Source organism: Episyrphus balteatus, chromosome 1 (genome assembly GCF_945859705.1).
Source record: "Episyrphus balteatus chromosome 1, idEpiBalt1.1, whole genome shotgun sequence".
Lineage (NCBI taxonomy): Eukaryota > Metazoa > Arthropoda > Insecta > Diptera > Syrphidae > Episyrphus > Episyrphus balteatus.
In genome coordinates, this window is record NC_079134.1 from 24273185 (window position 1) to 24296097 (window position 22913).

A 22913-nucleotide genomic window follows, 5' to 3' on the forward strand; every position below is an offset into this window, starting at 1 on the left:
TTATCTTATTACGTAAATACGGATTAACTAAAAATAGTAAAAATGTACATATTGGGATAAAAAAAAATATGCAAAGGGGAAACCAGGTTTTTTTTGGAAATTTTATATGTTTCCCTTTTTTGTACAATAAGCGCCTTCATTATTTAGAACACACTTTTTGAACATGGTTCAATGGCTTGTTATCAATTTTCCAAACATGAATTCCATAGAAAATGTCGTTTTGAGCTTCTCAAGAGAAAAGTTGCAGAATACCTTATAACACTACACAATTAGCTGGTGAAAAAGCATAATGGTAATTTAAGATTGATAACAAGCTAAAAATTAAGATTGAACCATGTTTAAAAAGTGTGTTCTAAACAATGAAGTCGCTTATTGTACCAAAAAGGGAAAAACACAAAATTTTCAAAAAATACGGTTTCCAGTTTTGTACATTATTTTTTATCATAATGTGTACATTTTTACTTTTTTTAGTTAATCGGTATTTATGTAATAAGATAGTTTAATAAGACCAAAAAAATGTAAGCTACTTTGATAAAAAACCTCAAAAATTGAGCAAAATAAACCAGAAATATGAATTTTTTTGTGTGTGAGGGCAATCTAGTCACCTTCTCTGCGCTCTACTCCCGAAACGATTCATTTTACATAAAAATGTTGTGGGCATAATGTTGTAGATAATTGCACGACAATATTTGCTAAAAACTTTTTGTGACCCTTATAACTTAAGCCTGCACGATATCAACGTCGATTTTTCAAATCTTCATTACAACGCCGTAATAAAGGTGTATATCAAAATTCAGCCCAGTAGGAATTTTTCCGCAGATTTGGGTTAAAAATTACCAAAATAACTGGACTATAACCAAAAATTCTTGTGGATCGTTTATACTCTTTATAAATAATTTATTTTTTATCGATAAGGAATCTTTTCTTGGCGGATGCATTAATTTTTGACGTGTGTAACTAAAGACTTTAAAATACTATTAATTCACTTCTTGCACTTGAAACATCAATTATACATTTGATAACTATTTAATCGGGGCGTCTAGAAATTTAAATCTGCACTTACTTTTTTACAACAGCCATGAAGCTCTAATCGATATAAATGTATCTATAATTCCATGTTCCTGTAGAAAATAAAAATCGTTCGAAAAAAATCAACACAATTTTAGTTTATTTATATTTATTTAATTACTTTTTCATTTTTATTTAACAATATAATAGATTATAACTTTACAATATTCATGTTTAAAACAAGTGTTCTTTTTATATTTAGTTATTTTAAATTTTTTTTAATAAAATAACTTAATCAGAATTTTTATATTTAGAATAATTTTATATTTATATATGTATTTTTCATTTTTATCATTTCTGTGTGTGCTACAAACACACATAACAGTGAATATATTTTTATTTATTTTCTTTTTTTTTCTTATTTCATTAGTCATTACCATCTATATAAAATATTAAATGTTAATATAAAAAATTAATTAACTCATTATACAAAGTATATAGTCTGACATTATCAAAATGTGAATAACTTTTTATTTTATTTATTTATTTTTTTTTGCTTTAACATATTAAATTTATTTCATTTACATTTTTGTATCGTTTCGATTCACTTATGTATACATTATACATAGATTATATATTTAATTTATATTTTTTTCTTAATTAATATAAACTTAAAATAAAATGTGCACACACCGTTATCAACGTTAATCAGATTTTAATTGACTTAATTACAAAACAAAAATATTCATAATAATAAAATTAATGGGTTAATGGCTTCAAGGGTTTGACTTATCAGGATAATTCCTTTTTTTAGGGATGAACCTGCATAATAATTTATTAAATTTAAAAAATTTATTTTTCTTTTATTTAAAAAAATATCGAAAATTATTCCCAATTATTACAAAAATGGCAAAAAAAATGCAAATTCATCCTTACTAATTTAATCAAGCCTTCATAAGAACAATAGAACAGGGTGTTTCATTTGGAGCAAGCAAAAACTATTTTCTACCAAAAGATGTTATCGACGATATGTTCAACACATAAAATCATCTTATATCTCAGTTTCACTTAATTGAAAACCAATTTTGTAGACCCTCTCAAAGAAACACCCTTTAGACAAATAAACAAAAAACAATACACCCTAACTACAAAATTGATAAAGTTATTTTTAAAGAAAAGTTGAATTATTATATCACAGTCAAATATGTACATAACTTACTCCGCACAAAAATACCTATTTTAGCAGTAAACATACGTTTTTTTTTCTTCTTGTTTGTGTTTTTTTTTTTTATCCTTAAACATATAACAGTATTACATCGATTTTTTTTTTTTTCAATATTTACAAGGACCTCCCCACTTCTTCACACTTCCATCGCATTGGGGATTACATTTCACACACACACTATTTTTTTTCCTGATGTTCAATTTTCTCTCTTTCTTTAACGATGTTTCAACATACCCGGAGTAAATGCCTGCATACTGTAATACCTTTCGGTGTCTTCCTTTGTGACACTTGTTACGTGATGAAATTGACAAGGATGTGATATCTGTGATTTAGGTGGCAATGGTGCAGGCTTTTGGCGCTTTTGCTTTTGCTTCGACTTCTTCCTACCCGGAGCACTCAATGCAATATTCTCTGGATCACTAACTAACCGTTCCACCTGTGACCAGAGTTCGAGTGCGGCATCCTTCGAATCGAAACTGAATCCAATCAACTGCTGATGATTGCTCGAAAAACACATTGTATGAAACGATGGACCGGCAACGTGATAATTTGACAAATTATCGATTTTGTCACTCCATAGAGCGAATGAGGAACCCCGTTCGGCCAATACCAATGTTACTCGGGGCAACGAACGTGATCTGGCTACGCCTTTGTCATGGAGCAAAACTGGAATGCCAGTGAAAATCAAACGCCAATCATCCTTTCCAGTGCCCTCGTATAAGTTGGCTAGGGATGAGCTGACAAATATTTCGGTACCAAGGCCACCGAAAAAACTTTCAACTTGGGCACGTTCGTTGTCGGTCAGCAGGGTGCTGCTAGTTTCAATGCTGATGGTGTCATCTGCATCTGAATTGATGAAGAGACCATTTGTGGGATGGTTGGCCGAGGATGACCAATCCTGATTGATTTCGCATGTTTCCGATGCGGTTCCCTCGGAGGATTCACTTGGTGGGGCTGAATCGCCAACTGAACCCAAACGACGACGTTGCGGCATGTGTGGCATCTGAAAATAAATATACAAAAGGGAAAATCATGTAGCAAAAATTTGTTGTTGTTTTTTTGTGATATAAGAGAAAGAGGTAAATTGAAAAGTTTTCGAGGGCATAAAGTTGACTACCTACAAAAAAAAAAAGGACGATGAAAAAAAAAAGACAAACTTTTCTCGTTTTGGAATCTATTTTTCAGTTTGAAGTGAGAAACATCAGCAAACTTTTGCCTGCCCCAATCATTTATTTCTCGTCGTGTATATCCTCTTTCATATAGAATCAATACCAACTCGGAAGGATAGAAAGACAAACTTCCAGATGCTTTGCACATGAAGCCCACATTTCTGTGGGACATGTATTTGAACATGCATCATGTAGAACTTTTATCTTTGGTGTTGTATATGTTGCCTCTGTGCGACATGAATTTCTATTGCCCTACATTTGGAGAAATGCCTTGTAAAAGGGAAGAATAGTCTGTGTGACAAGAAAGTATGTATAAGCTGATTAAAAGTTAGAATAAAAATGAGGTACCTACAAAATTTGCACATGTTGTATATTCTTAAGATCTACCAAAGGTAGCACTGGAAAGTAGTGAAAAGTCTTCCATTAACATCATCACTGTAATATTTGTAATTTTAAGGAATAATACATTTAAGAGGAAGTTTTTAGTATTTTTTTGTTTGTGTTATACAATTCACATTCACTTTGTTGATAGATTTAATATTCAGAATTTTATAGTACCAACAAAATGCCAATTATTGCCAATTATAAATAACCCTTTGCATGTTATCAGTTTGGGGTTATTGCAGGCCAGCAGACCCTATCAGTAATCTTTAAGTATTCTTGGCTTATGCTTGCTCGAAATTTGTTTACTATGCTGACATCGATGAGAGCTAAAAATATAGGTATAAACTTCTAATTTTGTATTTTATCCTGATTATTTTTTTTAAAATAATTTCTGATTATTTTAATTTTGATGACTCTGGCAACCCTGCGCAAGTGTGGATTAACCTACCCTCTACTTATTAGTTGCCTTAATATATTAATAAGGGATAGTGTAGTACTAAATTTTAGCCTTCCCATTTACCAACTTTTTAATATTGTTTTTTTTTTTAGTTTTTAAAATTATTTGCTGGCAACCCTTTTGCGTCCAAATACGCTCTTAGTGATTCGTCGATGTTTTTAACAAGTGGGATTAGGGTTCCTCTTGAACTGACGTTTTATTTATTTTTAAACATCTGGCAACCCTTTGTCTTTACTTTGACTACTATAAGTTGGGATTTCTCCTACCTAACGATAGGGCTATCGATGTATGTATGTATTATTTATTATGACGTTAGATCTTGTTGGAATATCGGAAGGATCAGCGATAAAAATTTTCGTCTAAAGAAAGTTCAACCTCGTATGGTGCCCAAAACGTTAAATTTTGTTCATATAATAAAGTTGTTATTCGTGATCATTTCTCCAAAACTCAAGGCTTACAACTCCACAACCAGCGTATTAACCTGATTAAGAACAATCCAATCTTTGGCTTTTTTAAGGAGAGGTACAAAACCCCCGGAAAGGACTTTTTGGACTGTTTTAAGACACGATTCTTTATATGAAATAATCTTTTTTATCAAAAAACAAAACCGACTTCCATGGATCAAAATTGGGTTTTATGGTTTTTCTAATAGTTCCTATAGATATAACTAAACGAAATTGAAATGGGACCACATTGCAGCCACCAGCTTTCCAATACAAAAAGAATTATCAAAATTGGTTCACTCAGTCCAAAGTTATGAGGTAACAAACATAAAAAAAAAAAAAAAATACAGGCGAAATGAATACCTCCTCCTTTTTGGAAGTCGGTAAAAATGAAATAGAGAATAAAGTAAATAAAAAAGTGTGGTGGTCTAACTAGCCAAAAATTGCAGTTTTCACAAATTTTATTTATCTGCTTTCGATACACAAAGAGAAAATAACGACAGCAATAACTTTATTTCTGGTATATTTATCAAAGCATTGTTAAAGTTACCAGAAACAAGTTAAAAATATCAGAAATAAGGTTAAATATACCAGACGGTATAGCCAAGCTTTAACAATTTTACTAAACAATTTTTTTTTTTAAATGTCTCTAAACGAATGTCAATAAATCAAATTTTATCTATCTATCTGCAGCAGACGTAAAGTTATCCCTGCGATACTTTCTCTTTTTGTATACTCCCAAAAAATTAGGAATGAAATACCTTAGACACCAAAGTCAGTGAAAAGGCAACTCTGCTCCAACGTTTTTGTTGTGATTTTATTAATGTCGAAAAAAAACTCTCACCTTCTTGAAAAAGAGTGTACTTTATTTTTTTATTTATTTTGAAAGTGCCAGCCAGCTTTTATAAAAAGGCATCACTTTGCAGACCTTGCACCAGGGGATCTATCTTTGACTTTTGTACTCATTGTGCTTCAAAATATAGAGCAATTAATCAGTTATTTTGTAAAGTTTAAAAAAATGGTTTATTAGATGTAGACTCTAAGCTTGTTTCGACAACTTTCACATCTTGGATATACTTATAGTTTGGGTCCCATATTCTTTAACTCTGACTTTAACTCTATCTGGACTGCCTCAGACATTAGGTAAATGTACTGCTTTGGAGTTCAAAAGTTTTGCATGATTCCTTAAGAGTTTAAAGTGGAGTTCCTTAAGGATGTGTACTAGCCCCACTATTATTTTAAGTGCATAATTCGATAAAAGAAGTTTTTTTTCCTACTACAAGTTGACTATATATCTTATTCTTCAAAGTCATGAAACCAAGAATGAAAAGCACAGAACATACTGCTGAATAAAGTTTGAACGCACCCTATTATTTAAGTTATTGACTGAACTATTTTTCTCTTAATAAAATTAATATTTGTTGACACAAAACAATAATAACCCATTCTTTCCCAAATCAAATTGGTAAACAGTGTAATACCATTTCTGTCTGGTTAAAATGACGCATTTTTTTGTGCTACATGTAAAATGAACTCTACGTTGGGCGCCATTTTTTCAATAAAGTGAGTTATGTAAGTTTATTTAAACAACGTCAGCAGCGCCATGAAAAAATTAAAAACATTCTAAGTGACCTCTCCCAAAAACGAAACTTCTTTATTTGTTCTTTAATCAAAGAACACCTCACATTAGCACATATACACTACATTCTGTCTGGTGTATCTTTTCTTTCTTACACCAAATTATCCCAAATAAACATTTGGTCAGGCCAATACCTCACCCGGAAATGTTTTAATGGGTTTTGTGGGCTAGAAAATAACTTCCTGACTTTGGTTCTCTCTCCGAGTCTCTCTAATGTATGTGTTGATGATGATGATGAAGAAGATGGTAAATCTTTGTGGAGCGATAATATACATTAGATGAGGTGAATTGAACAAAAAAACAAAAAAAAAAAAAAACAGAACTTCCTGTATTCCAAAATATATTACTCTCCATAGAGTTTCAGTTTTGTAACTTTTATCACTCTTTGTAGGGCTATAACATTATAAAAGTGGAACATCTATTCTAGGTCATGGATAATGTTCTGAAGCTTAAGAGTTATCCTTTAATGTGTAAAGAGTGCAACATATTTATTATTTATTTAAAAGATTGAAAAAATTAGAATATGAATAAAATGATTCATTTTATTAAAGAATTATGGTAATAATAAAGTTTGTCATCGTAAATAGTAGTAACTCATCAATATGACTCATAATCGTGACGAGTTCTATTAAAGATTATAAACAAATTAAAGAAAACTATACAAAACACAGCGAAATTGTAAACAAAATTTCAAACGTGTTTATTTTACAAAATACGTTCTAACGTTCATTAGAATGTGTTATGAAGAATTCCAATTTTATCGTTCGCTTGCTAATTGAATGTATCTTCGTTAAAGGCATTGAAAAAGTAACGACAGGGTGTCTTTTTTTTTGTGCCACAAAACCAGAAATTATCTTTTGAAAATTTTAAAAGCTTACTTGTTTATTGAAGCCTAGATCATCAAGCTTAGATTTTCAGAAAAAAATATTGAATCAATTTGGGAAGTGGAAACTGAAGTTATCTTTCTTCAAAACGATTGTGGTAAGTGGATTGAGTGCAGCTAGTTGAATTTGCCTATTAAGACTTTATTGAACTTTAGATCGAGACCACAATATGTAAACCTATGTTGAGTTGAAATGAGTTCCAAAGTGAACATTTACGTAGGTTAATTTAACTTAAAATAATTTCCGCATCATTTTTAGCCCTTTTAAATATGAAGTCGTTTCAGGAAAAATGGTTGGAAAAGGACCATGATGAGCACTGAAAGCCTTCTTCTATGCAAACTCAGCTCATTAATGTGGGCTGCGTGGGTATGTTGCATTTAAGTGACACGAGACAGAATTGAGTTTTGTAAGCATTAAATTCCACACGATAAAAAATAACAGTCCTGTCAAGATCGGAATTTATAAGTTAGTCATAATTATATGTCATTGTATTTTTACGTCCGAGGAATAATAGTAATAACTCTGTCGTTAGCAAAATAATGAAGAGCATTAGAAGTTGTTGCTAAGAGTTAATTGATGAAAACAAGAAAAAGAGTTGTTAATAAGACGGAACCTTGTGGAACGCCAGCCACTAATTTCGTTGGATTCAGATTTTAAATATAGAGGGAACAATCTGGACAGCTGAATTTGTTTTGTCAAGATCTTCTAGATTCTAGTATGGTTCAGGTTGGTTTCTGGCACTATAATGGTCGTATCGGCACTATTAGAACTAGAATTTTTGTTTTTTTTTTCAAACAAATATAATGCAGTATATAGTTCAATTGTACAAAAAGTTAGCCATTTAGTCAACTTTCCGATCATAGGTAAATTTAGAGTTTCTCTCTTTTGCTGCACCACACGCATGTTGTAGGTAAACTTTATCTGAGTTTATGCGTATATTCACAAAGTATTCATAATTAATATTCATCGGTTTTATCTTTTAAATCTTCTTTGTCTTTCCAAACTTTTTCAAACAACGCAACGTGTGACTTCGTGTTATAGCAATTAAAATAAAATGCACGACATAAGTCCCCGGGACACAAGTCCCGAATTTTTGTTTTTTGGGACTAATGTCCCACTTTACTGGGTCATAAGTCCCTAATTCAATTCGGGAATTAAGTCCCACCCTACTGAGACAGAAGTCCTGAATTTTTTAGTCGCAAATGGGACATAAGTCCCGAATAAAGTAAAAACTATTTTATATACAAATTTTTACTATAAATGTTCATATGGGTACTAAGTAATCCATAAAATTATTTTTTGGTGCCATGAAATACCACCCAAGTGAAATAAGGAAGTCTTCCGAAAATTGACATAATTTTAATTTTCAAAAGAGAATAAAGCCATTTTTCAGAAAAAAAAGTGCCTCGTTTCGGTTTATTAAAGCGAAATAATACCAATATGATTTTTATATCATTCCAACTTTTCAAAGAATAAGTTTTATTTAAAATTTGTTTAACTTCAGTTTGCCAAGGAAAAAAATAGAACTCAAACTTCAAAGAGAATATTTTGCCAGTTTAATGTTTGTTCCAAGGATATGCTTCTGTTATAACTCGATAAACGCGAAGCGGAAACAAATTTCTCAGATTCGAATCTCTTTAATTTGCACAACCCAAACGCGAAGCGGAAAAAAATTTTGCCCACGGGAGAATCCATTTTGAGGTGTGGAAATAAAAATTCGCGCGAATTTTTATTCGGGATTCGAATCTGAGAAAAATAATTTTAAAATTTTATATTTAAATGTTTATTAATAACCCTGTTAAGAACTCATATTGGTTATCACAAATTTCAATTATTAAACTTTCACTTTATTATGTCCCGGGGACTTATGTCCCTGCGCCGCCGGGTCGCACCCGTACTTGCTCTTGCAGTTTAAAACACTTTTATGTTAGTTTACTTGTAGATTTTAAGATTTTAAGCTGCCTCTATATAAATTTAAGGAAATTTTGTTGATGTTGGGGAAAAGCCGAAATTTAGGGCAAAGTTTGTTAAGGGGTAATATCTAGTTGTAAGAGCAAAAAAAAACTTCTTTTTCGTGGATTTTTTGTGAAGAGGCATTTAATTATATAAACATAAAGAATACATATCCATATAGCAAATTTAATATATTAAAAGAATTCGCTATGTATTTAAAAAAATATTGGGTTCCGTTATTTTTGTAGTAGATCTTCTAGACGACCTCCAAAAAAAAGGTGTCTGGTGGTGAGCAAGATATCTCTGATCCAAGTCACTTAAAATTAAAAAAACCAAAAGATTCATTTTCAGGATAGACGAATGCAGGTAATGAACGAAGGAACAATGAAAATTTTGATTTTTGACAAAATGGCGGCTTCCCAAAGAAAAAAATCGTTGTTTTTCAAGAAAATTTACACTTTAAAGTGGCTTAAAAAATCGAATTATTGTCAAAAACCTTTTTCCTTCGTTCATTACCTGGCAAAAGTATCTAAGAAAATTGTGTAAAAATTTCAAACCGATTACTCCAGCCGTTTCGGAGAAATTTTGCTCACCACCAGACACCTTTTTTTTGGAGGTCGTCTAGAAGATCTACTACAAAAATAACGGTACCCAATATTTTTTTAAATACACAGCGAATTCTTTTAATATATTAAATTTACTATATAGATATGTATTCTTTATGTTTATATAATTAAATGCCTCTTCACAAAAAATCCACAAAAAAGAAGGTTTTTTTTGCACTTACAACTAGATATAACCCCTTAAATGAAAAAAAAAATATATCGTTTAGGCTGTTTAAATGTGTACAGATGAACGCACAGACGCAGAGACCGACCAGATGAAATTACGAGACCCACTTTTTTGGAATTCTCCATCATCGTAATTTTGGTTTTGATTAAAACCTCACTTGCCTTATAGAGCAAGTAAAAAACTCTTTTCAATATATACATATTTGCTTCGAATATTAAATGATACAGAAATGTCAAAATAACATGACATTTACCTCGGTTATGTTTATTTCTTTTTTATTTCTTTCAAATTATGTTTCTTTTATTTCCACATTTTAGCAAACAAACCTTGACATTTTTAAAATGTCTTATTCACTATTCTGACATACCTATACAAAACTTGAAAGTTTTTTCGGATCATTTCACACAAAAAAAAAACAACAATAATGACTTGAAAAACTTTTCCTATAAATAACATACTCGTATACGTAAATAGGTAATTTTATTTTAAGTAAGATAAATCTACGAGAAAATGTACTTAACTTTTTTTTTTTATTTTTTCTTCTCAAAAAACTGGTTAAACTTTGTTGACCTATTTATAAAAACTTTTCTCATTAAATTTTCTTTTTTTTTATTTTTAAAATAAATTTCAGTTTCATTAATTTTGTTTCAAAAATAAAAATATAAAATTGAATAAATAGTTTGAAGGCTAAATAATGTCTACCAAATAGATTTTATCAACCTTCGTGTGTTTTGAAGAAAAAAAAAATGTTCTCAATAAATAAAACTCAGGCTCGTTTTCGTTATGCTCTGTTATGAGATAAACACAGTTGCAAAAGCTGGTTTTTCTCCACACAGAGCAAACAAGTTGTTTTATGTATTTTTTTTTCTCTGTTTTTAAATAAACATGACTATGTGATAAAAAATAACTGCACTATATCCATAAGAAACCAGAAATCGGATAATTGGATACAAATATAAAAACATACTTCCCTATGAAGACTAACTACGATAAATATCTCGATAGTTTTTTAAAGAATGAAATAAATGTAATTCCTATAACTTCCGCCATATTGCTCATAGTTCATAATGCAAGCAAGTCATAGTCATCATCATAAGCAACAAATAATAATAAAAACCTGACTAACCGCCCACCACCCAACTATCGCTTATGTCTCTTTATACTCTATTCGTGTTGTTTCCTAGAATTTATTAATTCATCAATTTGTTTCCTCCTTCTCTGCTTCGTCTCTCTTGGAAATGCTAAGTAGAAAAAATCTTTATTGCTGCGGTTCCATTGATTGTTTCAATCAATTAGAATCACGTTCGCTCGTAAGTCGTATATCTCGGAAAGTATAGTAAGAAAATGCATAACTGAAGTCATCGCTCGCCACCAGCAGCGTGCGTCGTTGTTGTTGTCGTTCATGACATTGAAATCTTACAGTGTCGGTCGTTGTCTTTTTGCTATTGACGAGATGACATATGGCTATGGTTAACCCTGTGGTTCATGACTACATTTTAAAAGGGTGTTTTTTTTTTACGTGAAAAAGCGAATATTGTCTAATTTTTTTTATCAGAACAGCCTTTTTTTTACTTTCGATGCACAGTGCGGTATTTTGGTCAAACCTGGCCAAAAATATTTGGGCACATTTTTCACATCAAATAGGTACCAAATAATGACTAAAAAGTTATTTAGAAGGAAAATTTTTCATTTTATTGGTACAGTAAAACCCACTTAAGTGCTTACCTCCCGATTAGCCGTGAAAAAAAAGATTTAAAATCAAAAAATGCACGTACAGTCCTGTGCTATAATTTTTCTTAAAGGTAATAGTTTATTTTATATATATTTTTTTTTTCCCATTTAAGTTGTTTCATTAAGTAGTTTTTGAGAACAGACCAGGGTCGATAATTTTTGAAACCAAAAAAAAATCATAGTAGGATGAAACCCATTGGAAAAGGAGGTGAATATGAAAAAAATTAAAGGAAAAATAAATTACGGGCGAGCCAAGTTCGGGAAGTGGGTGGGTTGAGTTTTTAATGGTAAGAAATAGTATATCTCGATTTCCGGCAAAACTACCAGTTCTATGGAAAAAAGTTATATGGCAAAGTTGTAGGTAATAAAAAGATCAACAACTTATGCATTGACAATTTTTTCACATAACCTCAAAATTTATATGAAAAATTCAAAAAACCGAGTTTTTGGTTTATTATTTTTATCTTTTTCAAAAAGATGTTTTTTTCTACGAAATTTGGTGAAAACTTACCTTATTATGTCTCCAATACACAGTAATTTATTTGATTTAAAATATTAATTTTTTAACCTTATTTTGACTTAACCCATTTCCGGCTAACGTTGCGTTTTCGCAACGTCATGTTTGAAGGCTTCTGGAACCTAACTTATTATAATTAAAAATAAACTAAAAATAGGTTTTGAAAGATAGTTCAATTATCTAATCAATCTGTTTTTGGATTTTTTTGTGAACAAATTTTTTCGTGCTTTTTTAGGACTTTTAAAATTCGAGCTCTTGAAAAATTTGAGGTAAAATTTTTGAACGAAATTTGTCATTTTGTTGTCAACAATTTTTTAATACTCAGTGTATTTATATCTAGTTCATTTCTTCATAAAAGTATTCAAATAAAACTGATTTATATTCTATGTAAGAAATTTTTGAAAAATAATTTTGATAAGGTCCATTTTCGGCAAGCGTTCCGAAAACGCGAGTTTTCTGGAAAACCAGAAGCTTTACCAAAAATTTTTTTTCACATTTCTTCTAAGTGTGTAAAATTTCAAGTTTCTAAGTCAACTGGAACTGGTAGCCGCCGGAAATGGGTTAATATCAAAAAAACACCATAATTTTCAATCGAACATTCACGTGTCAAGATATCAGTTTTTTTCAAAAAATCGGTGGGTAATTTGTTCGTTAAAATCTCTCCTTTCTGATGGTGTAAACATAAATCATCATCATCATATAATAAAACGGCAAACACTTATTTTGTGGTACAAAATACGCGGCCCACAAAAACCGAAGGGGCATAAATTATATACCGAAAGATAGGAAATTTTATCTAGATGTGCAGAATGTAAACATTTTTTATTTTTTTAACGAAATAGATAAAAACAATAAATTAAAATTGAGGAAAAAAACAAAAACAAATGTTTTGAACCACGCCCTCTCCCTTCTGGAAGTAGAAACTTCTAAAAGTAAAGACGAGAACCTTCGAAGACATTCTCGAATTTCGAATAAAATTAAGTGTTGCATATTCTTAGTAGTTAATAAAGTGATTTATATAGTGTGCTTATTTGAGCATAAATAAAAGTTACAATTAGCACTCGAATTTTGAGTGCGGGGTCGGCTAGTTTACATAATTTACCATAGTACATATTCTCGGAAAATGCAAAAAATTAAAAAAACTTGAATTCGAAAAAATTTTTTATCAAATTGTGGATGATTGGAGCCAAACTGACCAAGTTATGAATATTTTAATACATCGCCTACGAATGTTTTATTTCAAAGTTCAAAACTTTAAATCGTTCACTGCACTGATTCTTTTGAAAGTTGAAATACTATTTCTGTACATATTTTTAAAGGTATCCCTGTAGAAATTTTCTCATTAATATAATACATTCAATGGAATAATATAAAAATCTATAAGTTTTTTTTCAAAGGGCCCTTATTTCCGGGGGGGCAAACTCGGGCAAACTCTTAAAATGCGTGTTGCGCTATTTTAAAAACACTAATGTTTACAAAAAAAACAATGAAAAAAGTGCAATTTTTTTAAGTGTGTACTTCAACCCCTTCGTATGAAAAAATAGAGTTGCATTCTTATAATTCTTATTTAAGAATACAATTAATACCTTGATTGTTGATGTCCATATCAAAATTTTTCACTAAAATAACTTTCAAGTAAAACAAAAAAATACTTAGAAAATTCACTTTTTTTTTTATAAAAATCGCAGAAAATATCGTGTTTACCCAAATAGTGCAAGTTACAACTGATGGTGTCGCGAACTGGGTTAACCAATTTATATGCAGAAACTATTAAACTATCGTAACATAAAAAGTTTTTACATTTAAAAAAAAAAACACATTTTTGGATTTTTAATAAATATTTAAAACTTTTTTTTTTTAAATCAATTTTTTGAAAATTGGTTGATAAATTTTATCAAAATCTTGTTTTTTATGGGTTGAATAATACTGTCTCAAAAATGTCATACCAACTTTTTTTTGAAAAAAACTTAGAAAATTTGTATACAAAAAAAATTTTACTATAAAACGACTTAACAATTTTCGAAATTTTTTTTCGAAAAATTCCTTTTTATGCAAGAAAATAAATGACATGTGTAAAAGATCATTGAAAACGGTGTTTTATTTACTATGAAAACAGATATTATTTTTTTACACTACTTATGAAATTAATTAAAACTATTTTATTAATTTTCGCTTATTTTGTTCAGTAAAAAACTTTAACATGAGAGTTACTTTTACCATTAGAACAAGTACGTGCCACCCCAGTCGTGCATTTTATTTTAATTACAATTCGTTTCTCGAAAACCACTTTAGCGATTTTGATGAAATTTTAACAATTTAATTGTCAATTTTACAACTACTTGCACCACCAAAAAAGTTTTCGATACGATATTTGTTTAATTACCAAAATAGGACGTTGTTTTAAAATTGATAAACTTATACCTAGTCCTTCATTTTCAAAATTTTCCACTACCAATACAACCTACCTACTCTACACAAAAACCAAATTATTTTTTTCCGATACTTAGTATTATCAAATCTAATCCTAATATCTTCTTTTCTACTTTTTTTTTTGGTAAGGCTAAAAAGATTATTCTTTCATTTTGCCTTATAATTTGCTAAAATTTTAAACTTTAATCTAAATGAGCGAATTAATAATAATTTATTGTTAAACTTTTGTCATTTATTTCAAAAATCTAATAACACCAAACCAGAATTATTTTTAAAACAACGAAACAAAATTAATGTCGTGATCCCAACACATTTTTCACAAAAATATTTCCTCAGTTTTATTTAAATATTAATTTCTTCCAAAAAGAACTTTCATCGCTATCATTGTGGGACGGATCTAAATTATCTGCAAAAATATAGCAAACCCTCCGTACTTAATTGCTCCTGATAACCAACTCATAGACTTCCGTATATTAAGCCATTTTCTACGACCATACCTACTCCGTACATTAATCCCAAAATATAGACATTGAACAAACGCCATAACCTTATCTCATTCTCGATTCTTGTCTCTCTAAATATTGTACAAATAGCATTTATGCTTCGAGTCCTTTTTATATACATCCTCTCCTCTCAACCCATTATAGCCGTATAGAAGCAATATAGGATGCCTGCCTAACGCTTAAGCCATAAAATAGAATCTCCTTTATACCAGAAAAGTCTCATCCTTGTCATATAGGAGAGTTATTTTGTACAGAAAAAAGTTTTATGTGTGACATAGTTATTGTATGTGTGTGTAGACTGTTTAAAACACATTTTCTATCTGTATGTGTTGCTTTTTGATGCTCTGTCTGTATTTTGTAGTAGTACCGTAGACGTACATATATTCCTCTCTTAGGTATAATTTGTCAAAGTATCGTTCACCATTAATTTTGCTTCATGCATAAATCTGCTTGATTCCTTTCTGCTTTTGTGCCTCTATAACACTTGCTTCTCTACTTTATTCGGATGAAATCGTTTCAGTTTTAATGTTTTTTTTTGTAATTTTCTTCTTTTTTTTTAATTTGGGATCTATTCAACCTTAAAGTGTCAATTTGACGATATTGGTATGTATCGTTACTGAAACGTTACATTAAGTTAAAATTGACTAAGATAAATGAGGTCATTAAGTTTATTTTTATTTTTGTTTTTATTCACGTTATTATTTTAATTTATATATTTTTCTTACCAAAACAAGCAATTATTATTTTAGTAAATTTATTTTAATTTATTAAATTTGAAAATCAGTTGCCAAATAAGTTCATAAATCACAACTTGCAATGTGCCAACTTTTTCATAAATTAAGCATTGAGTACCTACTTCTATTACGCAATTTTTCAATAGTGTATTCGTACAGGGTTTCATAATGTTAAAATTTTAAAACTACCTATGGTTAGAAGTGTTATTATTGAAGACACGAACCCAATACTAATTAATAACTAAACAATCAGAAAAACAGTAAATGAGTACATACTTTTTTAGGTACTCTATAGCTTGTATAACACGTTCTTATTATTATACGTTCCATACATTTTAACCAAGTACATTAAAAATTAAATAAATGTATTGAGTACAATCTGTATTGAGTACATTTCAGCGTGTAGTCAGTATGTAAGTATTTATATAACCTATACAACCTAAAAGTCCAAGCCAAATACACACTTTTCTATTGAAAGTTTGAAGTCAGTACTTACAAGTTTTTTTCCTAAGAACTTTTAAGTATGAACTGAGTACATACAGTTCTGTATTGAGAACATTTAAATTTGTAGTCAGTACTGGAAATTTTTTTTTTAAGAACCCAAAAAATCTGAGGTGAGTATATAAATTTCTGTACTGAGTACATTTAAGACTGTAGTCAGTACTAAAAACATTCTTAAAAGAAATTTTAAGTCAGAAGTATAGAAATCGATGTACTAGCACACAATACAGTATTTAAAGTTTTTTTCTAGGAATCTAAGCGTCTGACTCTGAATTAAATACATACGTAAACTTGTGTACTGAGTACCTACATTAATGTTTGTAGTCAGTTCTCTAAAAGTCTGAATGGATTTGGTAGATTTTTGTACTGAACTGAACTGAACTGAGCTGATCTGAGCTAAGCTGAGCTGAACTGAACTGAACTGAACTGAACTGAACTGAACTGAACTGAACTTAACTTAACTGAACTGAACTGAACTGAACTGAACTGAACTGAACTGAACTGAACTGAACTGAACTGAACTGAACTGAACTGAACTGAACTGAACTGAACTGAACTGAACTGAACTGAACTGAATTGAACTGAACTGAACTGAACTGAACTGAACTGAACTGAACTGAACTGAACTGAACTGAACTGAATTGAACTGAACTGAACTGAACTGAACTGAACTGAACTGAACTGAACTGAACTGAACTGAACTGAACTGAACTGAACTGAACTGAACTGAACTGAACTGAACTGAACTGAACTGAACTGAACTGAACTGAACTGAACTGAACTGAACTGAACTGAACTGAACTGAACTGAACTGAACAGAACTGAACTGAACTGAATTGAACTCAACTCAACTCAACTCAACTCAACTCAACTCAACACAACTCAACTGGACTGAACTGGACTGAAAAGATATTTATATAAACATACATTAAATTCATATTTGTCTGGCATCATTGAACAATCTTTAACAGTACGCTATGTACTTTCCATGTACTCCCATTGCTCTGTTCCAAAAATGTACCTAAAGTTTTAAAATACTTAAGTTAGAAATAAAATCCCTTAAGTGCGTATGTCAAATATTCTGTTCAAACTATTGTCCTCTTAAAACTATGAAAAAAAAAGAACAGTCCTTTGAACCAAAATCAAAATAATGTTTAACCAGTTTTAAACGAATCAAAAAGATTTTGTACGAAAAATAGAAATACCTTCTTTCAAGCCCCCTGATACCTATTTTAAATAGTTCTGCTTAAAAATATCCTTTGCTTCTTTTGGTATGTAAATAAGTTTAAGTTTGTCTTTTATAGGTACAAAGTATAATTTCTAAAATCCAAGCAAAAAGACAATTTATGCAAATATTCTCTATAAGAGAGGGGCCAAAGTTGATTCCCATTTTTTTTTTTAGTATATCTTCCGTGTTATTCTATATTCTCTCCCTACTCTCACTAAATAGCGCTATAAAGCTACACAGATTTTTCTCTAACTTTATCTACCTTCTATTAATGCAAACAAAATCACTTTGATTTAACAAAAGACAAAAACAAAAAAAAAAAAAAAACTCTTTCAGGATGGAATTTTCAGCTTTGGTGCTTTCTAATCGATACTCCAAACACGTTCTATTTAAAAAGAAAAACAAAACAGCATAAAAAAACCTTTTTTCGCTTTTTGCATATATTTTGGTACCAAAACCAAAATAAACATTGACCCGATTTAATCCCCAGCCAATTCAGCCAAACACCGAGAGAAGAAGCCAAGTCAAAAACGAAATAAAAAAAAAAAAAACGAAAAAACAAAAACAACGTTCAGTAATAATAAGAGTGTCCTAATTTATGCACAAATCGACCGAACTGAACTGAACCGACCGACCCGGAGAAAAAACCGACTACCCCTTTTCACCTTGTTTTTTTTTTTTTATTCCAATCCACCGTTAAGCAGCTATCGAACAAACTTTCAATGGAACGTGCTATATAAAAAAAAAACAACGAGAATGTTCCGTTCAATGGTATATAAATCACTTTTCATAGATATTTTCGCCTTTGTTTGGCGAGAAGAAGAAGTTCAAGGCGACACTACGGGTATTCACAGTATTCACAATTATTTAAGTCCGCATACGCCCGAGTGACCTCTGGAACACGTTCACAGGATATTTCTTCTTGTTTGTTCGTTTTTTTTTTTTTTTTTATTTTTAAATTTGGTTTTGAACAAAGTAGTTATGCAAATTACCATTCAGAGTCGATGGATGGAAAAGATACTTTTGTGGTTTAATTTAGTTATAGCCTAATTTCATGTATAAGGTGGGTACTTATTTTTTACTGCCTTGTTTCTTGTTTTGCAGATATTTTCGGACACTTTTTTTTCTTTATTTACTGTTAATTAAATTCGATCAAGTGGAAAAAAAATGAACAAACATAAAATTGAGAGTTCACACCAAGCGCGTGGAGGGAATTTAATTTTCGATTATATTCTTTTTTTTTATGTTCGATTTATGAGGAGGTTTTGAAAGGACAATTTGAAAACTCAGATAAAAAAAAGTACTTAAAAATGCTCTCGAGATTTAATTGAATTTAAGGTCAAAAGAATGCAGAAAATAATAAATGCTGTCATAATGATGCTGTCATATACATATTAAAAAGTTGTTAAGTGCCTATGTTAATGGTGGGGAGAATTTTGTCTTGATTATTAACTGTAACCACCAAATGTACTGAAAAACTGTAAAACTAAAGTTAAGGAGGTATTGCTCTTTAAAAAAATAATGAATGCGTTCATCAAATTATGCAGGAGTTGGGAATCAAAATCTTGTCAATAGAGCTTGACTTTAATATACGCACATAAAGAAAGGTGGAATAGATTATAGATTATTTCCGGAGTGAAAATATTTTTTAAAAAGTCGTTTTCAATGCCTTGACAGCAAAATTGTGGGCCAAAGTGTAATATAATAATAATAATTAAAAATATATAATTAAAAATATATTATCCAGTTGTCATGGTACTAACTTTCAATAACCTATTGCTAAATATTTGATTTCAGCTTTCTAGCTTTATCGGTAACAACAACATGACTCAAAGAACATTTGTCAAACTTAAAAATAATAATAATAGTAAAAAGTTTTAAGTGACGGGAACAATAGTTGTTGTAAATTTAGTAAAATTTTTGAAAAACTGTAGTTCACATTTTTTTTTTTGAAGAGAAAACTTCTTTAGTATCGTAGTGATTTGATACACGATGAAAGGAAAAGCGACATAACTTTTTTGTTATTTCAATTAATTTCATTTTTAAAATCCTGAGATAACGGTGAAAAGATGTTTTTATGTTATATCTTTTGATCTTATTATTATTACCTTTCAGGGGCGGATCCAGGATTTTTTTCTGGGGGGGGGCACAAGGGACGGATTGGCAAAAAAAAACAGCAATAACAGTTAGAAATAAAGTGAAGTACCATACGACTGACTAACAAGCAGAAAATTTTAACGACCCACAGTGGTCTAAAACCTGGCCAAAAATATTTAGGCACATTTCCCACATCAAATAGGTACCAAATGACCAAAAAGTTATTCGGAAGGAAAAATTTTCATTTTCTTGTTACAGTAAAAGCCACTTAAGTGCTAACCCTCTTACTCCTGGATTAGCCGGAAGAAAAAAAATATAAAAAATCAGAAAATGCACGTACAATTCTGTGCTATATTAAAGTTAGTAATCTATTCTTTATTTAATTTTTTGACTTAAGTTGTTTCACCAAATAGTTTTTGAGAAATTAAGTTTTAAAGATAAAATTTTGAAAAAAAAAATGTTTACGTTTTTTAATTGATTTTGTATAAAATTTTGCAATATTATGGACATAATTATACCATTAGTTAATGACCTAGTAGTTTTTAGTCAAATACTAAAGACTTCATTCTAATAAATATAAAAGTTCCTCAGAATAAGAAAAAAAAAACTGAATCATACTTTTTTGCCGGGAAACCCAGTTTTGTTTTTTTTAATTTGCATTAACCTTTTGTAACCCAAGGTCGTAAATTTAAAAATTAATAAGTCAATCGATTGGCCTTTATCTTTAATAAAACACGTATTTTTTTAAAATTCAATTAAGTCATTATTTACTTAGTTATTTCGATATTTTGGGAGTAAAAAAAAGTTTAATTTTTATTTTTATATAAAAATTCAAAAATTCAAGCAAAAAACTATCTAATATTAATTTTTAGGCACTTTCCTAAAATCCAAAAATAAAACCCCGTGGGGTTTACTAACAAAAACTATTTTTTTTCTGAATTTCGTAGTTTTTATACAAATTTGCTTATTTTCAAAAAAAAGCCCAACTTTCAACATTAACTGTGAATTAAAAACTATTGGTGCTATTTATTAGAAATTTGAAGTACTATTTCGATAAAGCAATACTTAAAGATTATAATATTAGAAGCTTCAAAAGAAAAAAAAATAGTTTGTAGAGCTTTTATGCAATCTTTTTCGGTTTGTTACAGAAATGTCACATGGGGCTACAAGGGGTTAAATTGTTTTATACCTCAAGAATATTGTGTTCAAATCGTAGGTCTCTTGGAGCCAAATTGACCAAGTTATGAGTATTTTAATACTACCCTTAGGAACGTTTTAGTCTTTTAGTCCAGAGTTCAAAACTCCTCATAACTTCAAAACTACTGCACCGATTCTTTTGAAATTTGGAACACTATTATTTTTACATATTTTTAGAGGTATCCCTGGAGAAATTTTCTCAATAAAATAATATTTATAAAAATCTATAAGTAAGGTTCGCTTTTGAGGAGTTTTTTTTCAAGGGGTCTTTATTTTCGGGGTGCAAACTTGGGCAAACTTCTGAAATGCAAGTTTGTTCTACATATATTGCAGTTCTATAATGTATAGTTTATGCAATTTTGTGACGTGTTCCGCTCTTTTAAAAACACTAATGTTGAAAAAAAAACAACGAAAAAAGTGCAAATTTTTTAACCCCTCTGTATGAAAAAATAGAGTTGCATATATTTTTTTATATCATTCAATGTCATTCGATGTCCATATCAAAATTTTTCACCAAAATCACTTTGAAAATTCACTTTTTTTTAAATCGAAAAATCGTTTATTTATTTGTGAGGTGGAGCTTTTCATGGGAAAGGGATGAAACAATCAACAAAATTCGCATTTTCAGCCAGAAATAGACAAGAATTTTACTCAAGTTCTTTCTGTTATTATTCATATATTTTTAAAACTCTTATAGTTTGATTTCCTTTAAGTATGAACTTTAAGTTCTGGGGGGGGCACGTGCCCCCGTGCCCCCCCCCTAAATCCGCCTATGTTACCTTTCATTTAATATATCACACATACAGGTACTTGCTCTACATGTTACACAATCTTTAATTAAAAAAACTTGAAAAAAACCTCAAAACACTTTTATCTGTTGCCGATTAACAGCCACCAGTGTAGGAAGTACCGTAATCTCAGTTTGAAATTTCAACATGGTTGGATTTAAAAAATTCTTACTTTTTTTCTAGGCATGATAGAAATATGATTGAAGCGTCATATAAATAGTGAAATAATAAGCTTTTCGATGATATAAGATTTTTAAAAGGTTGTTATTTAAAAAAACGGTTTAATGCTGCTAAAAGACAAAAAAGCTGATTGGGTTAAAAAAAATTCTAGATCTTTTTGTAGATGTTGCAGAAAAATAGACAATATAACTATTCTCAGCTAAAACAATAAGCTTTCAGATTAGGTATAATGAAAGTTGTCATATAAAAAAATGGATTCAAAGGTGATGGAATAATAAAAGTTAGATTTTTTCGATTTTTTTTCAAGAAAAATGATTTTTTAAGGTTTCACTTTTACCACGTTTGAATTGCACAAATGATTTTTTTTTTTTTGTTTGTTTTTTTTTATGAAAACTTAACTATACTTGTTGTCACGAAAACCTTTCCACATAAGAGAATACGAAAATACACTTAAAATGCACCTGTTTTTCAATAGTATTTCCTAGAAATTATTAAGAAAAACCTGTAAAGTTTAACGGAGTTTGTTATTGATTAAAACAATAATTTTAAACATTATGTATGTTTCGTAATTTGTTTCAATTTTCAATTGAAAAAAAAGAAAATTAATGAAAAAAATAGAAAAAAAAATGTATTGTCTCCACCGGGGCTTGAACTTAGTATCCTTATCTCGCTGACCGAGTGCGTCAGATTTTTTAAAACATCGCTTATTAGTACCAACTATACAGATAGAGAGTTTGTGTAGAACAATTTTTTTCTTAGAATATACCCAAGAATAACCCCCTCTAAAATGCCCTTATCTCATTCAGGGACGCCCTGCATAAATTTATAAATAAACTTATTCAAAAATAATTAAAAAAAAAAATTGGTTAACGATTTTGTTGTAAGTATTATTAATTAACACCTTAAACTAAATTTTATAAAAATCAGTGCCCTGTTTACGAAAAATAAAAGTTATATTTTTTATTTATATTAAAAGTATATAATTAAATGCTCTTTGATAGGTACGAGCTATTTTAAAGAAAATTAAACTCATCCAAAGTTGGTTTTATAGCA

The 22913-nt window shown here is 29.9% G+C and overlaps 1 protein-coding gene across 1 annotated transcript in view; it reads right to left on the minus strand.

Annotated features, from left to right (window-relative positions):
- Positions 1-2442: 2442 nt before the first annotated feature.
- Positions 2443-22913, minus strand: part of LOC129906743 (uncharacterized) — a 91076-nt gene continuing 70605 nt past the window's right edge. The window contains exon 3 of the mRNA XM_055982638.1: positions 2443-3236. Coding sequence (XP_055838613.1) covers positions 2448-3236 — 789 coding nt within the window. The 3' untranslated portion in view covers positions 2443-2447. The remainder of the gene's footprint in view (positions 3237-22913) is intronic.